At 43.1% G+C, this 20,056-nt stretch overlaps 1 protein-coding gene across 2 annotated transcripts in view; it reads right to left on the bottom strand.

Moving 5' to 3' along the window:
• The window catches only part of SVEP1 (sushi, von Willebrand factor type A, EGF and pentraxin domain containing 1), a gene marked incomplete at its 3' end in the record, with an annotated part of 131,103 nt that overhangs the window by 28,834 nt on the left and 82,213 nt on the right, over positions 1–20,056 (bottom strand). For both annotated transcript variants that reach the window (XM_080371498.1, XM_080371499.1), the window contains exons 29-38: positions 18,038–18,161; positions 17,341–17,511; positions 15,110–15,283; positions 11,992–12,111; positions 11,076–11,252; positions 10,189–10,273; positions 9,694–9,885; positions 7,506–7,673; positions 4,914–5,586; positions 741–3,520 (exon numbers count right to left, since the gene is read on the bottom strand). In XM_080371498.1, coding sequence (XP_080227624.1) covers positions 741–3,520; positions 4,914–5,586; positions 7,506–7,673; positions 9,694–9,885; positions 10,189–10,273; positions 11,076–11,252; positions 11,992–12,111; positions 15,110–15,283; positions 17,341–17,511; positions 18,038–18,161 — 4,664 coding nt within the window. The remainder of the gene's footprint in view (positions 1–740; positions 3,521–4,913; positions 5,587–7,505; positions 7,674–9,693; positions 9,886–10,188; positions 10,274–11,075; positions 11,253–11,991; positions 12,112–15,109; positions 15,284–17,340; positions 17,512–18,037; positions 18,162–20,056) is intronic.

Here is a 20,056-nt window from a genome sequence, read left to right as displayed (position 1 = left end):
GAGCAACTCAATTGGCTCGCAAAAGTGGGTTCACTTGTAAAAAGGCAGACTCAAGCACCCCTTTGCCTTGTTAAAGATGCAAGGAAATGACTGATACCGCTAAATTAATCTGCATGCCATGTCCAGACTCTATCCCATACTACCATTTGCTTTTACTGCTAAAAAACCCTCCCCTTCTGCCAAAGAAGTCACCTTGGAGAAAGATCTCCAGTGTGCACACTTCAGGAAATCAACAAAACCCCCTTTCTCTTGTATCTGACACAGGAGTAACTTTGCATCAGCAACACTTGCTGACAGTGCAGTGTTGCAGTGCAGAAAATGGGACAAGAGGGAGATCAGCCCTTCTGTATTACAACAGGCACCTGAAGTAGGAAGATGTAAATGGGGTGCCAAAAGGGGCGAAAAATCGCACATCCTGCCGACTGTTGCTGCCATCTGCAAAGAAAACCTGAATGTCCTGAACAGTGTTACAGAGGAGGAGAAGAGGAATGCAAAAGGGAATGGGAAATTAAAGGCAATGGAAGAGTGCAGCCCAAAAGGCTGAAATACCTTGCTGGAATTTTGACAGTGGACCGAATAATATTTAGGGTACGTGGGAACATGGCTTTGTGAATCTGAGCATGTGACAGGGCATAATTTTTCTTCCAGGCCTTTTGAAAACTTGCACTGAGGGTGCATGCACCTTCCATCTTCTTTCCTTCAGAGATTTGATGGAAACAGAACTGCAGCAGCATTCTTACCTGTACTGGACCTTGCTCCCATAGGTGTAAGTGTTCCCAAGAACCTCTGCATTTAGGACAGAAGGTGGTGGGCCACAGCTTAACAGCTCACAGCTTGGGTATGGCTTCTTCCAGACACCAGTCTCCACACAAGTCAGTTCTGGACTCCCCCGCATGACAAAACCTGTCAAGCAGGTATAGATGATGGTGTTCTCATCTGCAGGGTTGCTCCCATTGATAAATGTGTTGGGGATGATGGGTGGAGAGCCACAGGAAATCTGCCCGCAGCGAGGAAACCCAGAACTCCACTTGCCAGCTGCCTCACAGGTGACTTCAGAAGGCCCTAGCAGTTTGAAGCCTTCCAGGCACTGAAACTGGGCGCTTTTCCCACAGCTGAAATCTGTACCAAGAACCACCCCATTTTGAATCTGTGGTGTAGGACACAGGCAGGGTAGGCAAGATGGAAGGCTTCCACTCCAGGAGCCATTGGACAAACATTGCCGTAAAGGATTGCCATGCAGCTCATAACCAGGGAAGCACACATACTCAGCAAATTCCCCATAGGTAAAGCCTGAGCCATTCAGAAAGCCATGGGAGATGTCTTCGGGAGGTCCACAAATAACTGGCTTACAGCGTGGAGCTTCTGAATCCCAGGTACCATCACTCTGACAGGTCAGCATTGACACTCCTTGCAGGCTATAGCCTTCATTGCAGTAATAGTGCACTTCTTTCTTAAAGCCAAAATCGGAGCCCCTAGTTCTCCCATTGGGAAGAGGCAGTGGCACAGGGCAGGCCACAGCTTTGCAGACTGGAGCAATTCCACTCCAGCTTCCGTTTGCAAGGCAGACTCTAATCCTGTCTCCATCTAACAGGAAACCCTCATTGCAGCTGTACTCTGTATGTCTCTGGAATGTGTGCTCCTCTCCAGTCACCCGACCATTTTCCAAAACTGGTGGCGGGCTGCAGGAAACAGGAATGCAAATCGGTTCACTGCCATCCCACTTCTGGTTTTCTTGGCATCGCCTCTCTGTGGGGCCATTTAACTGGTATCCAGGATCACACTCATAGTAGACAACACTCCCATATGTGTAGTTTTCCCCTCTTATGTTCCCATTCATAAGCTGGGTAGGCGAGTTGCATGTTATTGCTGTGCAGTATGGAGCAGTGTTACTCCACTGCCGACTTGGCAAACATAGTCGTGTGTTGGAGCCAACAAGCGTGAACCCTGGCTTACAAGTGTACTGCACCGCACTACCGAGTGTGTTCTCAGTGAAATGTAAAAAACCATTCTCTGGGGGTGACAGCAAGGCGCACTCTATTGAAACGCAGGCAGGGGCAGTGCCATTCCAAGCCCCGTCTTCTTGGCAAGCTAGAACTGGGTTTCCCAGCAGCTCATAGCCAGAGTAACATGTGTATAAAATGATAGTTCCAAATAAGAAAGTGGTGAGCTGCGCTGCACTGTCCTCCTTCAAGGAACTTTTGAAGTCTTTAAAACTGTCAGCCAGTAACATATGTGAAAGGGAGGAACTCTCTGTAACACTCTCCTGGTCAGAATGTCTTTCCCCATGTCTCACCTGCACGTACTCCCCGAAGTCAATGTGAGGAGGCAGGCCGCAGTCTGTTGGAAGGCAGGTTGGTGTGGAGCTGGACCAGCCTGATTCTTCACAGGTCTGCATGGCAAGGCCAGACAGCTGGAAGCCTGGCACACAGCTGTAAATCACCATGGCCCCATAGCTATAATCTGCACCCTCCACAAAGCCATTCTCAATGGGCTGGGGGGGCTGGCAATTTATAGCTTTGCAGGAGGGAACCTCTGTACTCCACTCTCCTGTCTCTAGGCACCTCAGCGTTTCCTCCCCTTGGAGCTGGAAACCTCTGTCACAAGAATACCTGACACTCTGCCCATAATGGAAGTTTGTGAATGAGTATTTGCCATTGAGGATCTTCTTAGGCCTTGAGCACTGAATAGGTTTGCAAGCTGGCTTTCCTCCAAGCCACTGACCATCTTCTCCACAGAGAATAGTTGTGTTCCCCACCAGTTCAAAGCCTGGTTTACATGTATAGAGAGCTGTGCTGAGGAAGGTGAGGCCCTGCACATCAACAATGCCATTCTGAATTTCTTCTGGGTGGGGGCACTCCACAGGAATACATTCTGGCAAAGGCAAGCTCCATGAGCCATCAGCCTGGCATCTGATGATAGACTCACCCTTCAGTAAAAACCCATCTACACAGATGTATTTCACAGTGCTACCAAAATGAAGGGATGAAGTCAAGGGGTCACCAAAGGGGATGTATGGAGGTGCAGGACACTGTACAACCTTGCAGAAGGGAAAGGAATCATTCCACTGTTGGGAAGGCAAGCACTTCAGTACAGAGGAGCCATGCAAAACATAACCCTCCTTGCAGGAGAACTGTACAACACCAACTTGATAAGTTACTTCCCTTAAGACCAGCTGGTTTTCTGCCAAGGGTGGTTCTGGACATTTTGTTGGGACACACTTTGGGCTTTGCTTTTTGCTCCATTTCCCAGACTTCTGACACGTCCAAGAAACATCTCCAATCAGCTCATAGCCTTCATCACAGAAGAAATCAACTTTGGATCCCATATCAAAAGTTTCTCCCTTGGAGTAGCCATGCTGGATGGGTGGTGGTTTTCCACAGCTGAGGGGAATGCAGTAAGGAGGTGATTCACTGTACCACTGCCGATTGGCTTGACAGGTAAACACTGAGCTCCCAACCATCTGGTAGCCAGACTCACACTGGTAATTTGCTTGATTCTCAAAGAAGTGTCCAGTTGTTTCCTGCAAAACAGGTAAGACGGGGACATGTCTGAAATGAAGATGCATGGTTGTGGCAATAGAAGACTGATTTAGCTCCTTGTGTTCTCTTGGTCTGCCTTCTAGCTGCATCCCTGACAGCAGTAAAGGCTGTCTGCAAAGAAATGAATGCAAATAACTTACACAGAACGTCTTCCCTCAAACAATGCACTCTGCTGTTAGGAATTCCGAGAGCACTATCAAAACAAAATAGAGGATTTAGGGCTTAAAAGGTAAAAGCTAGAAAATATTTGCTCTGCTTTACCCCTTTCTGACCTATGAGGCCAAAAGCTGTGTAGACAGGAAATAAAAAACGGCTCAGGAGAAGCTGCCATGAAATGGCCTATTGTTGTTGTGGTTCTTTAGCTTACAGGTGTATTCAAGGCCGGAGCCCCCAGATGTACTGTCACTAAGAGACATTCAGAAGTGCCACATATGCAGCCACAGGGTCTTGAGCAGGCAGCTGAGGAGCCTCGTAAAGTTGCAGCTGAGCTCTGACTGAGGTATTAAAAAATGTCTCTAACTGGAAGGAGGATCTGGAGGAGTGATCCTACCTAAGAAAGACAACACACAGTGATATGCATTAATTAGAGGAGGTACCTGTGTGGAAGTCCGAACAGAAATTGTTGCTATTACTGCCGGAAACCAATGGAGGAACTGGGATGCAACCCCCCACCCCCAACTTTCAGCAAATGCCGATTCCCTGCAGATGTAACGAGGGGGGGTATTCAGAAGAATAATGTTTTAAAAATTCAAAGTTAAATTTTTACAATAGTGGTTTTGATCTTCCTTACCACAGTATAACCCTTGTGCATCAAAGCACAACATAGGTTAAGTAGTTGTTACAGGTCTGGGCTGCCACAAGGAGATTTTTGACCTCAGGCATTGTTGCAATGTAATCTGATAAGGAAAGGGGCTTCAGTAAAGAAGTGTGCTTGCGTTGAAAGGAGAGAAATTATCCCAAGGTGATTTTTCTGTTGCACATCAGATTTTTTTTCATAGCAGTGAAAACAGCAAGGCTTGTGAACTGGAAACGGTACTTCAAATGCCTCTAGATGGCACCGGAAAACCACCCATGGACCAAAAAAATGAAAAGGAAGACATTAAGGAAATCAGCTGATTGTCAAATGGCATCTGGAGTCTCCTAACTGAAAACCCACTTTAAGACAGGAAATTCCTTGGAGGTCTTCATGTTTTCCAGACATGGCTCTGCTGGAAATCCACCCATTTTTCCCTTTGCTTATTTCATCCAGCCACATACTTCCTCAATTTTATTAAGAGAGCAAAACAGAAGAAAGAAAACTCCAACAGCAACAATTATGAAGACAGACATTTGGTTTGCTATGGTACCAGGCAGATGAGAAAACTTATTCTGTACCTTAATAAAGCCATTCTCAAGCTGTGGTGGTTCTCCACAGGACACTGGGTGGCATGTGGGCAAACTGCCACTCCAGTTGCCAGTGGCCTCGCAGGTCCGCTTCTTCTCTCCCTTGATGTAGAACCCCTTGTTGCAGCTGTAAGCCACCACTGCTCCGAAGCTGTAGTTGGCCCCACTGGCATAGCCATTGCTAATGTGGGGAGGCTCTCCGCAGCGAACGGGAATGCACTGGATGCTCAAAGGAGTAGGATTCCACTGGCCCCCTCGAAGGCACTCGATCTTGGCAGAAGTGTTCAGAACAAAGCCTTCCATGCACTTGAAGCTCACGATGGAGCCAGCTGCAAACCTGGCTTTACTAATGGATTCCAGGATGCTGTATGAGACGGCAGATGGCTTTTCACAGAAATCAGCTATGCAACGGGGCATCTCCCTGCCCTCTGGAGGCACCCACTTCCCTTCTGCATTGCAAAGCAGCTGAGAGTTATCAGCCAGGCTGTAGCCATCCGAGCAGAAGTAATAAGCTACGTCGCCAAAGAGGCGGTGGCCACTCTCTGGTGATGCATTTTCCACATGTGGTGGTTCATCACAGGATACTGCCAGGCACTGCTGGTGGCTCACACTCCACTCGCCGCTGGCTAAGCACTCTATGGTTGCAGGGCCAACTAACGTGTAACTGTGGATAAGGAAACCACACAGGAAGTCAAAAAGACAAGCACTGTCTAATGTTACCTACAGTTTCCTGAAGCCCCTGCAGTACAAGCCTAACTGCTAGCACCCAGAAGAATAGGATCCTTTACAAAAGCTATGATAAACTTCAAAAGAAAAATTCTAGGGCCTACATGTCCATGAGTGAGGTGTCACAACTAGGGATAGCCTAGCACTCCTGTGTATATTGCTTGTCTCTCAGCTGTCCATCTGATTACTATTATTGAACTTCCATTTTGGTTGAAACTACTACAACAAACCTAATATTACGCTGTGACAGTCCATACAATCCTCAAAGAAATGATCCCACCAACAAATTCTTCCCTTTCAGCAGAGCTTCTTCTCTGGAGAAGAAAGAGATGAAAAGCCCGTAAAGGCCTTTTGGGTTCCTGTATCAGCCCTATCAATCTATTTTCATACTTGCAAGCAATGAGAAACTCCTTAGTGAGTTACCCAGAGATGCTCTTGCCAGTAATGCACATGGCTGTTTTATAACAACTTCCTAAAAAAACACTGTAAAAACTTATGAAAGTCAATAAAAAACATTAATGCTGAGTAGAAAAAAAAGTATCACTTTTTACAATGAAATTCTACCACATGATTACTGTCAGTGTAGTTGTACTTCTCTGTCTCTTGGATACAGTGACAGCATTACTACAAGCTGCTCACCACCCCACTTGGAACCGTGCTGCTTAAACATGCAACAGTGGAGTCACAGTACCTGTGACTACCTGCCTCAGTTTTGAAATCTCTGTGGTGTGCTCTCACAAAAAGCAAAGAAACAGTAACTACTGCAAAATTCCCAGTGACTCTTTCAGCTGGAAACTGGTTGTCCAGATTTTGATTGCAACATTTATAAAAGTGCTTTGGCTTGTTTGCAGGATTTGTTTTCAAAGCCTTACGACTGGACTCCAGAAAAAGAGCCTATTATGTGTCATCGTTTAATATGATCCACTCTATTCACTGACACAGACAGCTGTGACCCTCTTTAAATGATGCTATCTTATCCCATTTAAAATGCTTTTATAGGAAAGAGAAGCAGCTTTTAAAATCATAATGCAGTCAAGAAAACAGAATAAGGATGCTTTGCTTCAATTATGTTTCAAATAATACTGCAAAGCCCATTTATAAGAAAAATGCTGTCTTATCAATCTACCTTTTTACAGCAAGTAGGAGCCGAAAATCCTCCAGTCGCTTAGGGCCTGACCTGGCAAAATCTCTGTATACCTGCTCTGCCTTCTGGACAGAACAGTTTCAAGAAATTCTATGGGACCGCTCACAGGCTGTAGAGATAAGCATGTGCAAAGGTTCTTGCAGGATCAGAGTCCAGCATTACATTCACATTAGAAATCATCAAAACGGAGCCTCATCTTCGATGGAATATGGTCTGAAAAGATCACTACACTGAGCAGACAGAAATCAAAGAAAAATAATTCACCTCAATAAATGAGGAGTCAGTTTTAAGGAAGCTGAATTTATAACACTAGAACAGATAGTTCTTAAAACACACCACACAGCTTTCTTACAGCCTGATGAGACATAAGGAATTCTTTACGATCAGGGCCTCGAATTTATCACAGAAGTACTATTTCTGTAGTAACTTCAAGGGAGAGGGTTTCCTACTGAATTGGTCTATTATTCCCCACAACTCCTTTCCATTCTCCTCTTCTAGAGTGTATTCAGCTGCCGTGAAGCTACTTTAAGGCATGTCTATGTGTCCTGTACTAACTTGATGGTCCACAAAAAACATCTCCATCATACTTAATTTCCAGAAAGTTAAGACAGAAGCAGTAAAAATTAATTAGCGTGCAGTTATAAAGGCCTTGTGAAGCAATGGACCGGTTTTACTCATCCTGACTATTAGTTCAGTAGTGCTAATCTACATACCCTTCCTTACACGTGTAAGAGACGGTGTTTCCAAAGGTAAAGTTATTTCCACTGATGACCGCATCTTTGATGGCAGGAGGGGATCCACAAGTGACAATGTTGCAAGCTGGAGGAGTGCTGTTCCAGTTCCCTGAAGATGCACAGACAAGTACAGAAGGTCCCTGAAGGCTGAGACACAAAGACCATTATTAAGGCTGCCATTTCAGTCCAGGTGAAGAACAGCGAGGGAAAGAGGTGCTTTGCTTCTCACTGACTTCCTGGCCCCAGTGAAACCAAGGGGAGTCTCTCACTGACTTCAGTAAAGGCCAGAATCTCACCCTCTGTTCATCAAAAAGCACTGCTGATGCTGTCAAAAAAGCTGGTCTTCAGATTTTGAAGAGAGAGCTGGTGGAATTCATGCAGGGCCTCAGTGCACTGTGCAGATAAGACATAACTTCTGCTGTAGCTTTGCCCATCTTTGATCCACAAAAGAAACTCACTGGGTGCTGAAATATTTAAGCTTAAAGACTGACTTGTATGCCATCAACACCATGCCAATCTTGAGACTAGCAACTAGACCTCAGCCTGAGACCTGATTCACTCAACGTCTTAAACACTGTCTTCTCTCAGAAAACTGAAGGAAATGCTCCAGTTTTCAGGTTTGTTTACAAAAAGGCATTTGGTTCCTTCAGGAGGTAAAGGATTGCTTAAGTGAATGACCACATACATTTGAAGTTGATGGTATTTTTTTGTTTCCTTAGCTGAGGAAACAGCAAAGCATTGGTACAGAAGGTGTCACTCAGTTGTCTAAACAGGTATTCCACACCACCCTGAGATGCCCAGGGTGAATGCCTTGGCCTCCAGCTGCTGTCATCTGGCTATGGTTTCCCAGTAGATCCCATGTCATATCTGAGAGCCTTACACAGGTGTCTCTGATTCCTACAATTTTGTCTCAAATAGTATTAGACCCCCATGTTTAGTTGACTGAAATGAACTTGGGAGTTAATGGAAGAGAACAACACTGACCTGTAAAGCCCGTACAGATATGGCACCAGCCCTTGTCAGGGCAGTGGGCTTTGCCTACCTGTGGCAATAAAGTTAAGGAAAAAAGCACATAAGAGGTGCTTGAAGGAAGAGACTGGTTCCACATTTAGGTCCAGAAATAATGCATAAGAGGGACACTGCTTGGGAGGGCTTCCCCTGGAGTGGTCACCACAGGAGAGAGGACATCTCTCACCAAGCTATAGAAGACAGGTAAAGGGAAAGAGTCACAACTGATGTGGTATCTGCTGCCTGTATGTCCTACGTCCATGGTCAAAAAACTTGCTGACATTGCTAAGAACACTACCTGGTTTAGCGGGGCGTGCATAAGCTCACACTGTGGGTCTGTGGATCTATGTCTTAACAGTACATTGTACGCAGCCAAGGTATGCATTTGTATTAACATGATTGAAACATTCACCAAATGAGCACACCCCACCTACCTGCCTTCATCTGGACAAGGGAATGCTTGCAGCAGGAAAATACAGAAAAAAATCAGACTTCAAGAGGTCCGTATGAGACCGCTTATGTCACAGTAAATCTGCTAGAGGTACAAGCAGATACCAGGAGAGGCAGAAACCTGCACTTAAAGCCACATCCTTGGATATAGCGTTACTGTATTTTTAATGGCAGCATATTAAAAACGTGTTTCCAATATAATTGCTTACAAATGGAAAACAGAATAAAAGTCTAGAATAGATTACTACTACAAAGAGTTCAAGGAGGAAATTAGTAACTTCTAGAAGGTTCTTTCACCAAAGACATCGTAGAACAATAGCAAAAAGAATACTGGGTATGTACTAAAGCTGTAGGCGTATAACAATCTGTAAAGACAAATAAGAGCTGTAAAGACAAATAAGAGCTTTCAAAAATGACAACTATTCTTCTGAATATCCAAAATAAGTCTTTGAGCTTAATGGTAAAATGAAAGCATTGCACATCTGCATCTATATCTATATCTATGTAAAATCCTGAATTACCTTCTTGAACTGCTCCAATTTATGACGAAATACAGAAAATACTTTCAAGATATAAAGAAATCTTTTTAAATTCCATTTCAGTATTTTATCTTTGAGCAGTGATCCCAGCTTTATCTCTTTCAGACATAAGATAGACCTGCCAGCAGGCATGCCGCCTGCATTTGGTTCAGAAACGTTCCTGCATTTACCTGTATCCATTCTCACAGGTGTAAGATACAGAGGAAAGGTAGGTTGTGCCAGTGAGTGTGTATTTTCCATTGCTGATATCCCGTGGGCTAGGACAAGTCACCATTTCACAGGAAGGGGGAGGATGATTCCAAATGCCACTAGCAAGGCACAGAATTTCCTTTTCACCCACTAAGTTATATCCATCATTGCATCTGAGTTAAAAGAAAAGAACTGCTATCAAACACTGAGCCTTTTATGCACAGCGTAATCAGCCACGCTTTTTCTCTCTTCATTCACACCTGCATACAACACCTCACTCTGCAGGGCATAGAGAGCAGTAGTGGAGTATGTTCTGCTAGTGAATAGCCACAGCTGTAACCAAACGTCTTTCCATTACTTTAATCCCATCTGGTTCCTCTCTTTCATATCAACCATTCTCTCAACTCAGCCATACTCTCATTGCCAGATTCTCAAGCGATTATTAATACAGCACTTGAAACTTACTGAATTCCTACCTGTATAGCACCTTATTTTGGTATGTAAAATTTGAGCCCAAAATGGTACTGTTCTCTGGAATAACTGGACGACCACAGGATATAGCTTAAAAAAGACAGGATCAGAAGAGAGGTTGATACAACACAAACAAAAAAGAACAGAAAATCAGGATTTGCCTTATTTTCTCTAAATAGGTTTGACGAGGTGTAAAGCCCTAGATGACACTGGATCCTTGACTAACCTATAAACTGACATTTAGGGCTCTTTATCTGACTTTACTAAGAAATTGGACTAACTGGAAACAGGTAGTTGGAACTGTTCTACAAAGCACATGACTACCAAGAGGACTCCATATTCACCACAACCCCCATTATGGACTAAGTAATTGTTTTTTGACATTGTTTTTGTCACCCCTTCATTCACCTGTCACCTGTTGCTTCATCTTCTTAATTCTGGGTTTCTAACAAAAAATTATGTGCAATTATATCATATATATATCTACATGCAATAGCCTGTCCTCTCTGGTTGCTTTTTATCCACTGAAACACAGTTAATGATCCATTACAGACATTATGTTCCCACAAGTTCCTTGCAAATGGGAAGCTAGGTGCAAAAGAAAGACACTTTTAATACTTGCATTAAAATGAGGTGAGTCTACACCTTTGACACTTCAGACAATCTGCATAAGAGAATATTACTATGAATATGATAACTGTTGGAAAAGCTTCAACTGGGGCTTGTATCTCTTAAGACAACAGAGACTTCTACACTGAGACCCATGTCTGCTAGGACAGGGTTTCATTAGCTGCCATGGTCTTTAAAGGCTCCACACTACTACTTTCCCCCTCCCATCTCTCTAACAACACACATTACAATATGTAATCTCCCCACTCCTCAGGAACCACACCTTTACAATACGGTACTGCGTGGCTCCACTCTCCAGACTCCATGCATGTAAGTTTAGCCACTCCTGTCAGCTGAAACCCTTCTTCACAGGAAAATGTTACTTCACTGCCAACACTGTAACTGTCCCCATATAAATGGCTATGCTCTGGATTTCCTGGGTTACGGCACTTCACTGGTTCTGGGAGGGAAGAGAGAAACTATCAATAACATAACTAAGTACCAGGTTTTATAAACAAGTGGCAGGAGATATCCTCAGGAGTTTTCTGAAAGTAGGAAGGCCGAGCATGTGGAAAACATTCATAAGCAGCTTACAGCCTTACCAGCTTGTCTCTGTTCTGTATGTGCCAGGCACTGAAGACTTATGCAAGTAAGCTAATCTTGATATCGAAGAGTCTTTTGTAACTGAGTCTGCATTCATTGTCAGAAGCAAACAGATCTCATAGTCATTTTTCCCTCTGTGAGGGAAAGCCCATTCCAGCATGTCCAGCCTTGAACACTACAACAGCTCAGCTACCTTTTCTTGCAGCCTATGCCGCTTTCTTGTTATCTTCAAGCAAATTTACCTTGCTTAATGTCTCCAGGCAGCTCAAGCCCTACTCAGATGCCTGTATTAAAATATTTCTTCACTTCCCAGGTCTCCAGCACACATGTTCCATGTGCAAGAGGATTTTGCATGTATTTATGTCTTGGAGCAGAATCCCAATGACAGCTGTCTCCGCAGGGAGAGCTGAGCTCCCAAAAACAAAAGGAGACACTTCATCACAGCCTCATTCAAGGCCAAAGTGATCTGGAGATGAAAGCATGCCTGCTCTGTCCCTCCCTAAATATCAGCTACTGGCAACTGTCTTCCACAGTGGGAGGCAGGATACTGGCCTATACAGAACCTTGGAAACACTAGCCTGATTTTTAATCCATACCTGAACATTTTTTACCATCTCCTGTGTAAGGAGGGATGCAAGTGCAAACATAGGATCCATTTGTGTTGAGACAAGATGCATGTTCATCACAGTCTGATCCAACAGCGCACTCATCAACATCTATGAAAAAGAAATGCAAAAAAGGTGTCTATAGGGTATTATTTATAGTAAGAATCTGCTTTAGATTTCTGTCTCACTAAATTTCAAGAGGAATTGCTTTAATTAGTATAATCAAAAATCACTCTTACTTCAATCACATTTTTGATGCACTATTAAAAATTGAATATTTTATTTAATATTTATGATTTCTATACAAATTACTATATAGTATTGTGAAATGTGAGAAAATTAGAGACAAATCCTACTAACTTTCAGTCAGTACTTCCACAAAAAGTATCTTGTTTCCAAGTAGTAAAAGAACAGATATTGTAATTCATATGCTGTTACTACTAGTTTGGACAGAGACTATAAGGGAAGACTTCTGCATTAAACGCTTGCTTGGGAAACCCTCTTTATCTCAAACCTCCCACCTGTAAGACTCGAAAACTTAGCCAAGAAAGGAAACACTTTTAACATAAAATATGATTACAACCCCACCTTTGCTGAAGAGAAATATATTAGACAAGGAATGAGAAGTGTCTGCAGTTGCCACAAAGTTTAAAATTAGTTCAAAATACATTAGTTATTATAATTAACTACTTCCATGACAGTTGTGCCTAGAAATGCCAACTGATGATTATTTTCCATGGGGCTTGGTACTGTACAGCAAAAAAAAAATAAAAATATCCCTCATTCCAGAATACTTCATATCAGTTTTCAAATTCGGACTCTACAGAAGTGTCCTTGGTACGTAAACAATGAATCATAAATTGCAAAGGGTCATTTTCAAGTATCTAATTGAAAGATTCAGGGATTATTCTTTATATAACCCAGACTGTTAGAGAAGAACAATTCTTCATTTAAAAGCCCTGCTACAGGACAGTTGTCGAACTAGGTATACCATGCAGACATCTTCTTTGCCCATTTCCAAGCAAAAAAGCAACTTGGTTAAATAAGCAACAAAATTTCCTGAATTGGTGTGTTTATTCTTCACTGTTGAATGAGTCCAGCCAGCATGAAAAGAACACAACAGTGTTCTGAAAAGGAGTTTCCTTCTGACATACAGAATGAAAGCTGCACGTAAAAATCAAACCAGTTGCCAATTACACAAGCATCAGGAGAATGCAAAGTGCTACCACAGCAGAACTGGAATGACTGCTTCTCCTGTAATGTCTTGTAAGGTAAGGAACAGTGGAAGGACATTATGAACCAGATCCATAACAGGGCAAAAGGAACGCCCCAGAGCATAGGTGTACCAGGCTTTGTTAGCACCTGCCTGGAGCATGAATTAGAAAGGTAAAGGTTGGGTCACGGTAGCAAAGCCATTCTTGTCTTCGTTTTCCCCTTAGTCTACTACTTTACTGCATGAGAGACAAGGCGAGCTGGAAGGTAAGGCACAGGGCTTTTCCTTCTCAACATCATGCTTCCTGATGAACAGATGTCAAACTATGTGGACAGCCTTGCAGCATCTGCTCTGAGCTTGCTTATCTTTAGCCTTGGTGTAAAGTGCAAAGGAGAAAAGCAAAGAGAGGAACAACACACTGGATGGTCTTTTTGGAGGTTCTGATGGAGTCCCCATAGACAGTACACTATGAAACCAGATGGATCCTACTCCAAAGTGAATTCTGGCAGAACTAAAAGCCTGTTGGCTTTTCTTTTACTTGTCTTGACTGAAAAAATTATGTGCTATACCTACTTAAAATTAAGAGTCAAACCAAACACAAACATTGCCAGGTTGTCACCCCACAACTCCCACGTTACCCATGACTAAACAGCAATCCAAGTACAACTAGCTAGTGGATTCCAGAAGGGACCTGCTGGAGACATGGCCCTACAAGAACAGTCACACCCAGTTCCCATACACAGCACAATGCTGGCTTGTTTCACGTTTCAGCTCCTGCAGCTGCATGTGGTGCATCAGACCCAGGTGACCAGGAAGTAAGTTATAGTGTGGCAACTACATGAACTGTGTCGGTATGTGCACTCCCAGACCCCTCAGCGCTGCAGCTGCTTGCTGACAGGCATGTGTGACTGACCAATAAACCCTCACAACGGAAGAAGGCTCAGAGGAGATGGGCAAAGGTGACCTGCCCATGAAGCCCGGGGAATAACACGAGGTGTGACTGACCACTGGTGTTACAAAGAAGCTGACAGAAAGGTGGCCTTTGTTTTAGGTAAACAGCTATCAATAGCTAAGTGGATCAACTGGTGGTATAAATGCTTCTCCCCGAGTTGATTGGAAGAGTATGAATGTCTCCCCGAATCAGCCAGACCAGTGCTGGTGCACCGAGGAGGGGGAAACTGAATACATGGCTCAGGCCAATGTGGTGTATAAAAACCATACAACTAGCAATGGGCTTGAGCTGTCTTCAAGCCACATACTCATTCCCAGCTATTGGGGATTCCCAGTGTCATGGTGGTGAGTATATTATAAAGACTAGTAACGGGAAACACATCGGTTTTGTGATTGAACTGTGTACTGAAATTGTTACATTTTGCTAAGTGTAACTTGCAACTATTTGTGTTGTGTTATACAGAATATTTTGTATCACTCTTCTGAATCAGAAATTCTGTGCAGCATCAACTATCTTCAAATAAGTAAAGTTAATATTAAACATTACAACCTCCAGTGTCAGGAACTCCTAAAAGAACCTGGTCAGACAGTATGGGACACCGACAGTGTGCTGAAGCACAGGAAAATGCACAGGTTAGAAGCAGAGAATGCAGGGACTCCGGGGCTAAATGAGCCTGGAAGGGGAGAGGCTGGGAGTACAATGCAGGCTTATTAAGTATAGGGTGTGGGGCATGCAAGAGGACTGACAGAGAAAGGTGCCAGAATGTAGTTCTGGTTTCACATAATGCTGAGCACAGTATTTCAGAACTGTGAATGTTTTGGAGTGTGATTTCTGAGACTCTTGTCAGCCTTCACAAATTCAGAATGAAATCCCACCCAAACCCAAGGGCACAGGAGAAGTACAAGACTGCCAGCCCACACAGCCACATGTATGGCACATCTCACCAAGGCAAGATGGTGATATGCTGTTCCAGCTCCCATTGTCCAGGCACAACATCCTGGAGTCACCCAACAAATAGTAGCCATTGTTGCAGTGGTAGGTAATCGTACTGCCAGCAAAAAAGTCCTCAGCTGAATAATATCCATTTTCTAAAGATGGAGGCACTCCGCAGCTGATTCCTGCAACATGAGTGAAAAGAGGGCACAGAAGTTAGCAGAGAATACACAGATCAAGTAATTCCATGAGAGCCAGCACTGCAGATTTTTTTGTCTGCAACTGTGGAATCCCATCTGCAAGAGGGCCCAGACCATTTCTGAAGTTGGTAATTAATTCCAGGTCCTGTGGAGTGCCTTGTTTTGTGGCCACTTGTCAGTCAGAGACTGAGCCGGACTCTCCAGCTCCCGCTATTCTGCTAGCTCTGGAGGAGACATCTGTCACCAAGATCTGAGCAGATGCACTTCAGTCACAGGACACCTCCCCTAACTATCAATGATCCTTGGTGAGTTTTAAGGAAAAATGAAAAGTAAGTTTTGCCTCCGTGGAAGTTCCTGTTATTTCCCTTCACTGAAAGACAAGTTCAATGTAACTGTTTCAGTGTTGCAAAACTAGGAAACAGGTTACTGCTAAGAGGTTACAGTACCGGTATGAGACCAGAGAGTGCATTTACAATGGAGAGATGGGAACTGATCTCATATACAAACCTTAGGCATCACCTTGACTTCAAATATAGTAAATAAGCCCTTTTGACCCCAGCTATGCCAGCTGAAGGCATCACCGTACCCGCCTGCCGGAGATTATTTTAGGAGAGCTGCTTCTGTGCATCTGCATTTCAATCAAAATTACATGAACTTAATGCAACAGCTACATAGCTCATTTTTGCGACTACATGGATCGTAGCAACTCCTTGCTACTCAGCCATGTGCAAGGATTGCACAGTAAGACACTGTGAAATGTTTAGTAATAGGAGCCGAGTACTTGCTGTAGAGTGATAGAACTGAAGAGCCTGTAACAAAGACAGGCTGTCATGGGATGGCGCCCTGTGGTTTTGGGTGTTTCTGGTAGCAGGAAGCAGAAAACGATCCTGGTGGGTGAAAGCAGTGATTACAATGATCCTGATTCAGTCCGTAGAAGAACCTTTCCTGTGCCATACCTTCTACCATAAACCTTGTAGTTCTTTCTGCAGGAAACAGCGATCTCCAACTGACTTTCATTCATCAGGTACTTGTGGAACAGGCTGAACAAGGCCAGCGGGCAAGTCTGGCCCTAGTTCACTTAGCATATTTGTGGCAGGTCAACCCTGTCCTGTCTGAGCGTTGTGCTCAACAGGTGAAACTGCCTCGCTGAATACAGAGAAATCAGATGACAATACTAACAGGATTCTGGCAGCTTGTCACTGATAACAAAGCAAGGCAAAGCAAAGCTGCCTCTGTCAGTGAACTCATGCCCAGCAGGACTTGCTTTTGGGTGAATCCTCACATGCATGCTATTCCTTACGCAGAACAGGAGACAGATCCTGGATTTGTGCTATGAACAACTGAATAAAGAAGAAGGCACAAACATTGCATCAAATCTAGATCAAACTGGTTTAAGGTATTTATAATTAATTTGATGATTTCCCCCTAACTACTGATCAATTTTGGGATCATGCCACGCCTACTTTGGGACCTGATTTACTAGTCAGCTCCAACACATGCAACTGCAGTCACCTATGCAGTCACAGCAGAGAAAAAACAAAGGAAAGGAGAAGGAAGGAGCAGGAATCAAAGAACCTTGGCAACCTGAATGTATATAGCCCAGTTTCTTAAGAAATTCTGTACGTCTTGGAGCACTTCTAAGTCCTGACAGAAATACCTACTACCTACCTTTAAAGAAATTATAACATTTTACTTCAAACCAGATGTTCTCAGTTACACTTAAAAATCACAGAAATATTCTAGCATTTCTTGTGCATCTTCCACACTCTTGGTGCCACGAGGAAGGAAAGTCTGGAATATCAGATTGCTGATCCAAATAGACTAATTTCTGCCACAGACATTAGAAACTGACTGAAAAAGGTGGCAGAATGTAGTTCCTGCTCAGTAAAACGTAAGTTTAGTTTTAAGCATGTATGTATATGCTATAACATGGATGGATTCAAGTGCCTCACAGCTGCAGTGATAAACAGGCCACAAATAGTGACAGAGTCCAAATAAAAGCTAGGGTTTCCTAATCCTGCTAGCCCACTGAGACAACTCACTTTCACAGCGGGGAAAAGGCCGTGTCCACTGTCCCAGGTTAAGGCAGTGTTGAACAGAGTTTCCCACTATCTGGAAGCCTGGGTCACAGGAAAGGCTCACTTTTGACCCTGGCCTTAAATCAGCAGAAGAGGCCCGCAGATGTGGTATGGATCCTTGCAAAGATGGACAGTCTGTGGACAAAATATATGCATACAGTAAGAGATACAGCTATGTGCTGAAATGAATAAATTTGTTATCTGATTTTTTGATCCTGTATTTATCCGGGAGAAAGCTTTGGGAAGTGTTATGTATGTTACTGAACCTGCTTGGGTTCAAAGGGTTTTGAGAATCATCAACATGTACCATCAGAAAAGAAATGCATAGGAAAAGAGGTGAAGAAGCAGTAGTTATTTTAATACCATTCAATTATTTTTAGAATAAAAGACAAGAAAAATTTCCTTCTGACCCACCACCATCTTCACTCTTTCCCCATCTCAATTCAGGAAGCAATAAATCTCTGTCAGAGATTCCATTGAACTTTTGTTACAAAACCCTGGAATTCAAGGAATGAAGGACTGAATGTTCTAACTGTCAAATTATCAAAATAATTTATTCAAGGTTAGTAGGGCAAAGGCTGAAAGCTAGCATGTTTGACCTCGTAAAAGAGTCTAATAATACTGTTCAGAAAAAAAAGGTTCTAGGAAATAAAGTTCTAACCAGCACAAAATATACTCTTGTAATCTATCTTCACTCTTCCAACAACTCCTGGCAGGAAATCTGGCCAGGCTAGTACATTTCCTTTTTGGAGTTCTTCTGGACAGGATGTAGCCAGAGATTTTACCTATGGATTTAAAACAGTTGATTAGGTGCTGTTTAAGGACCATGCAGGAGAAGAATGTAAAAAAATATTCCTTCCATGTCTGCATGCAACACTACAACAAATTATTGAATAAGCGATGTTCATCCTTTCTAGCACAAGAGGCTTCTGGTTGAACTGCTTGTTATACTTACTTAGAAGCCAGCTAGCTGTGGACAGGCATGTATTGAGGCAATACTTGAAGGAATACTTGTTATACAAGCAAAATATAAAACATAGTTCTTAAAACACAATTGCTTTTTTTAGCACGAAAGAAAATTATGTCACAGACAAAGGCAGATAGAAGAATGCAATCGGAAAACTTGATGTATTTGCAGAAAAATATCAAAAAGGAGCCAAAAGGAACTTAATGTTGAAGATCTGCATTCCACAAACTCTGCTAGCACTGCACCGCATTTAAGGAGCAGAAACACAAATGAGTTTTGTGAATTCAATGCACTAGGCTCGTCAAAACACTGCACGCAAGGCCTAGCCACAACAATACTAAAAATAGTATTGGCATGGACTTCACCAAAGCAGGACAGGGCCATAACTAACCAGGTACCGAAACAAGAATTACATGGGCAAACTAACGATAGGAGAGAGAAAGCAACACACTGTTAGATCAACAGCAGATCAGTATCTTGAGAACAGACTTAGTCAAATACCTTCGATGGAAATGTTTTCCATTTAAAACATAACTCCTTTAATGGCACCACTAGAAGTTTATTTTGCATTCTTACTACAAGAAACTGAAATGCAAAGAGGAATTCTTAAGCTGTTTCAGTTCTGTACTTTACTATAAAAAGTATGTATTTCAATAAGGTTCTTCACTGAGTCTCAGAATCTAGTAAACATAGTAACATCATTATATTTCTGTCTGGCCACCAATACAAGGAACTTGGGGACAACAATCCCTGATGGCACAGCACTGGGAAGCTATTCAGACCCCAGTGTAAATTATATGCAATAGTAAGTATACACAGACAGACCCTTAATGGTGGGATGTCATATCAATATTCCATAGTGGTCCCCTGGAAAGAGCCTGGATGTCCTGACCCCAACATTTGTGAAAAAGGCAGCCTCCCAGTTCTGCTGGATGCTCAGGGAGATTTCTGCTACGTGAAAGTGTTTCAAAACTGCAAATGAAAGACCAGGGCTTTGGATTCACTCTGCACTGCCTTTGTTCACTGTAACTCCAGGAAAATAGAAACATAGTCCCAGAGGTGACTGGGACGAAGGTGGATTATTGGCACAGTACTCCCCATTATGTTTCTCCCTATCAGGGTAGATGCAATCATATCTCAGCCATGAACTGCTGGAAGAAATTATATGTGCCCTGAGGAAGATAAATACGCAATAAAGGGATAATTAAGGATTTTCTTTTCTTTTAAGGTATCACAAGAGGGAAGTAGTCTATGGAGGAAAGATGGTTATTCAGTTAAGAGAACTTGTTAGTAATTGGGCTACGGAGACTACTTCTTGCTCTTTGGCTCTTCTGTGCTGGAGGGTCATTCCAGTAATTCCCTGGCAGAGAGAATGTTTCCCTCATCAGCATGAAAAAATTAATTCAGAACAAAGATGAGCAGCCCAGTGGGCTGTGTACATCTCAGCACAGTCAGCCTACCCATACAATACATGTAGCATGCCTTCAAGGCACAGCTAACTGGTTAAGAAAGCACAGGTGTGCCCAGTTTATGCCAAACAGTTGAGAAACTGCCATTCTTAAAAGGGTGACCTGGCTTCTGTTAAGTCTCTAGTGGATGAAATCAACTATAAGAATAATGTGCTATACTGTCTGTGAGAAGGAAGGTATGCCATGAACCTCAGACTGAGTTGCTCTTACATTCCCCCGACTTCAGTGAGGTGGATCAGACTCC

This window comes from Falco punctatus (genome assembly GCF_963210335.1).
Source record: "Falco punctatus genome assembly, chromosome: Z".
NCBI classification, from domain to species: domain Eukaryota; kingdom Metazoa; phylum Chordata; class Aves; order Falconiformes; family Falconidae; genus Falco; species Falco punctatus.
Note: the sequence above shows the minus strand (reverse complement) of the source record. Positions and strands in the feature narration are given on the sequence as shown.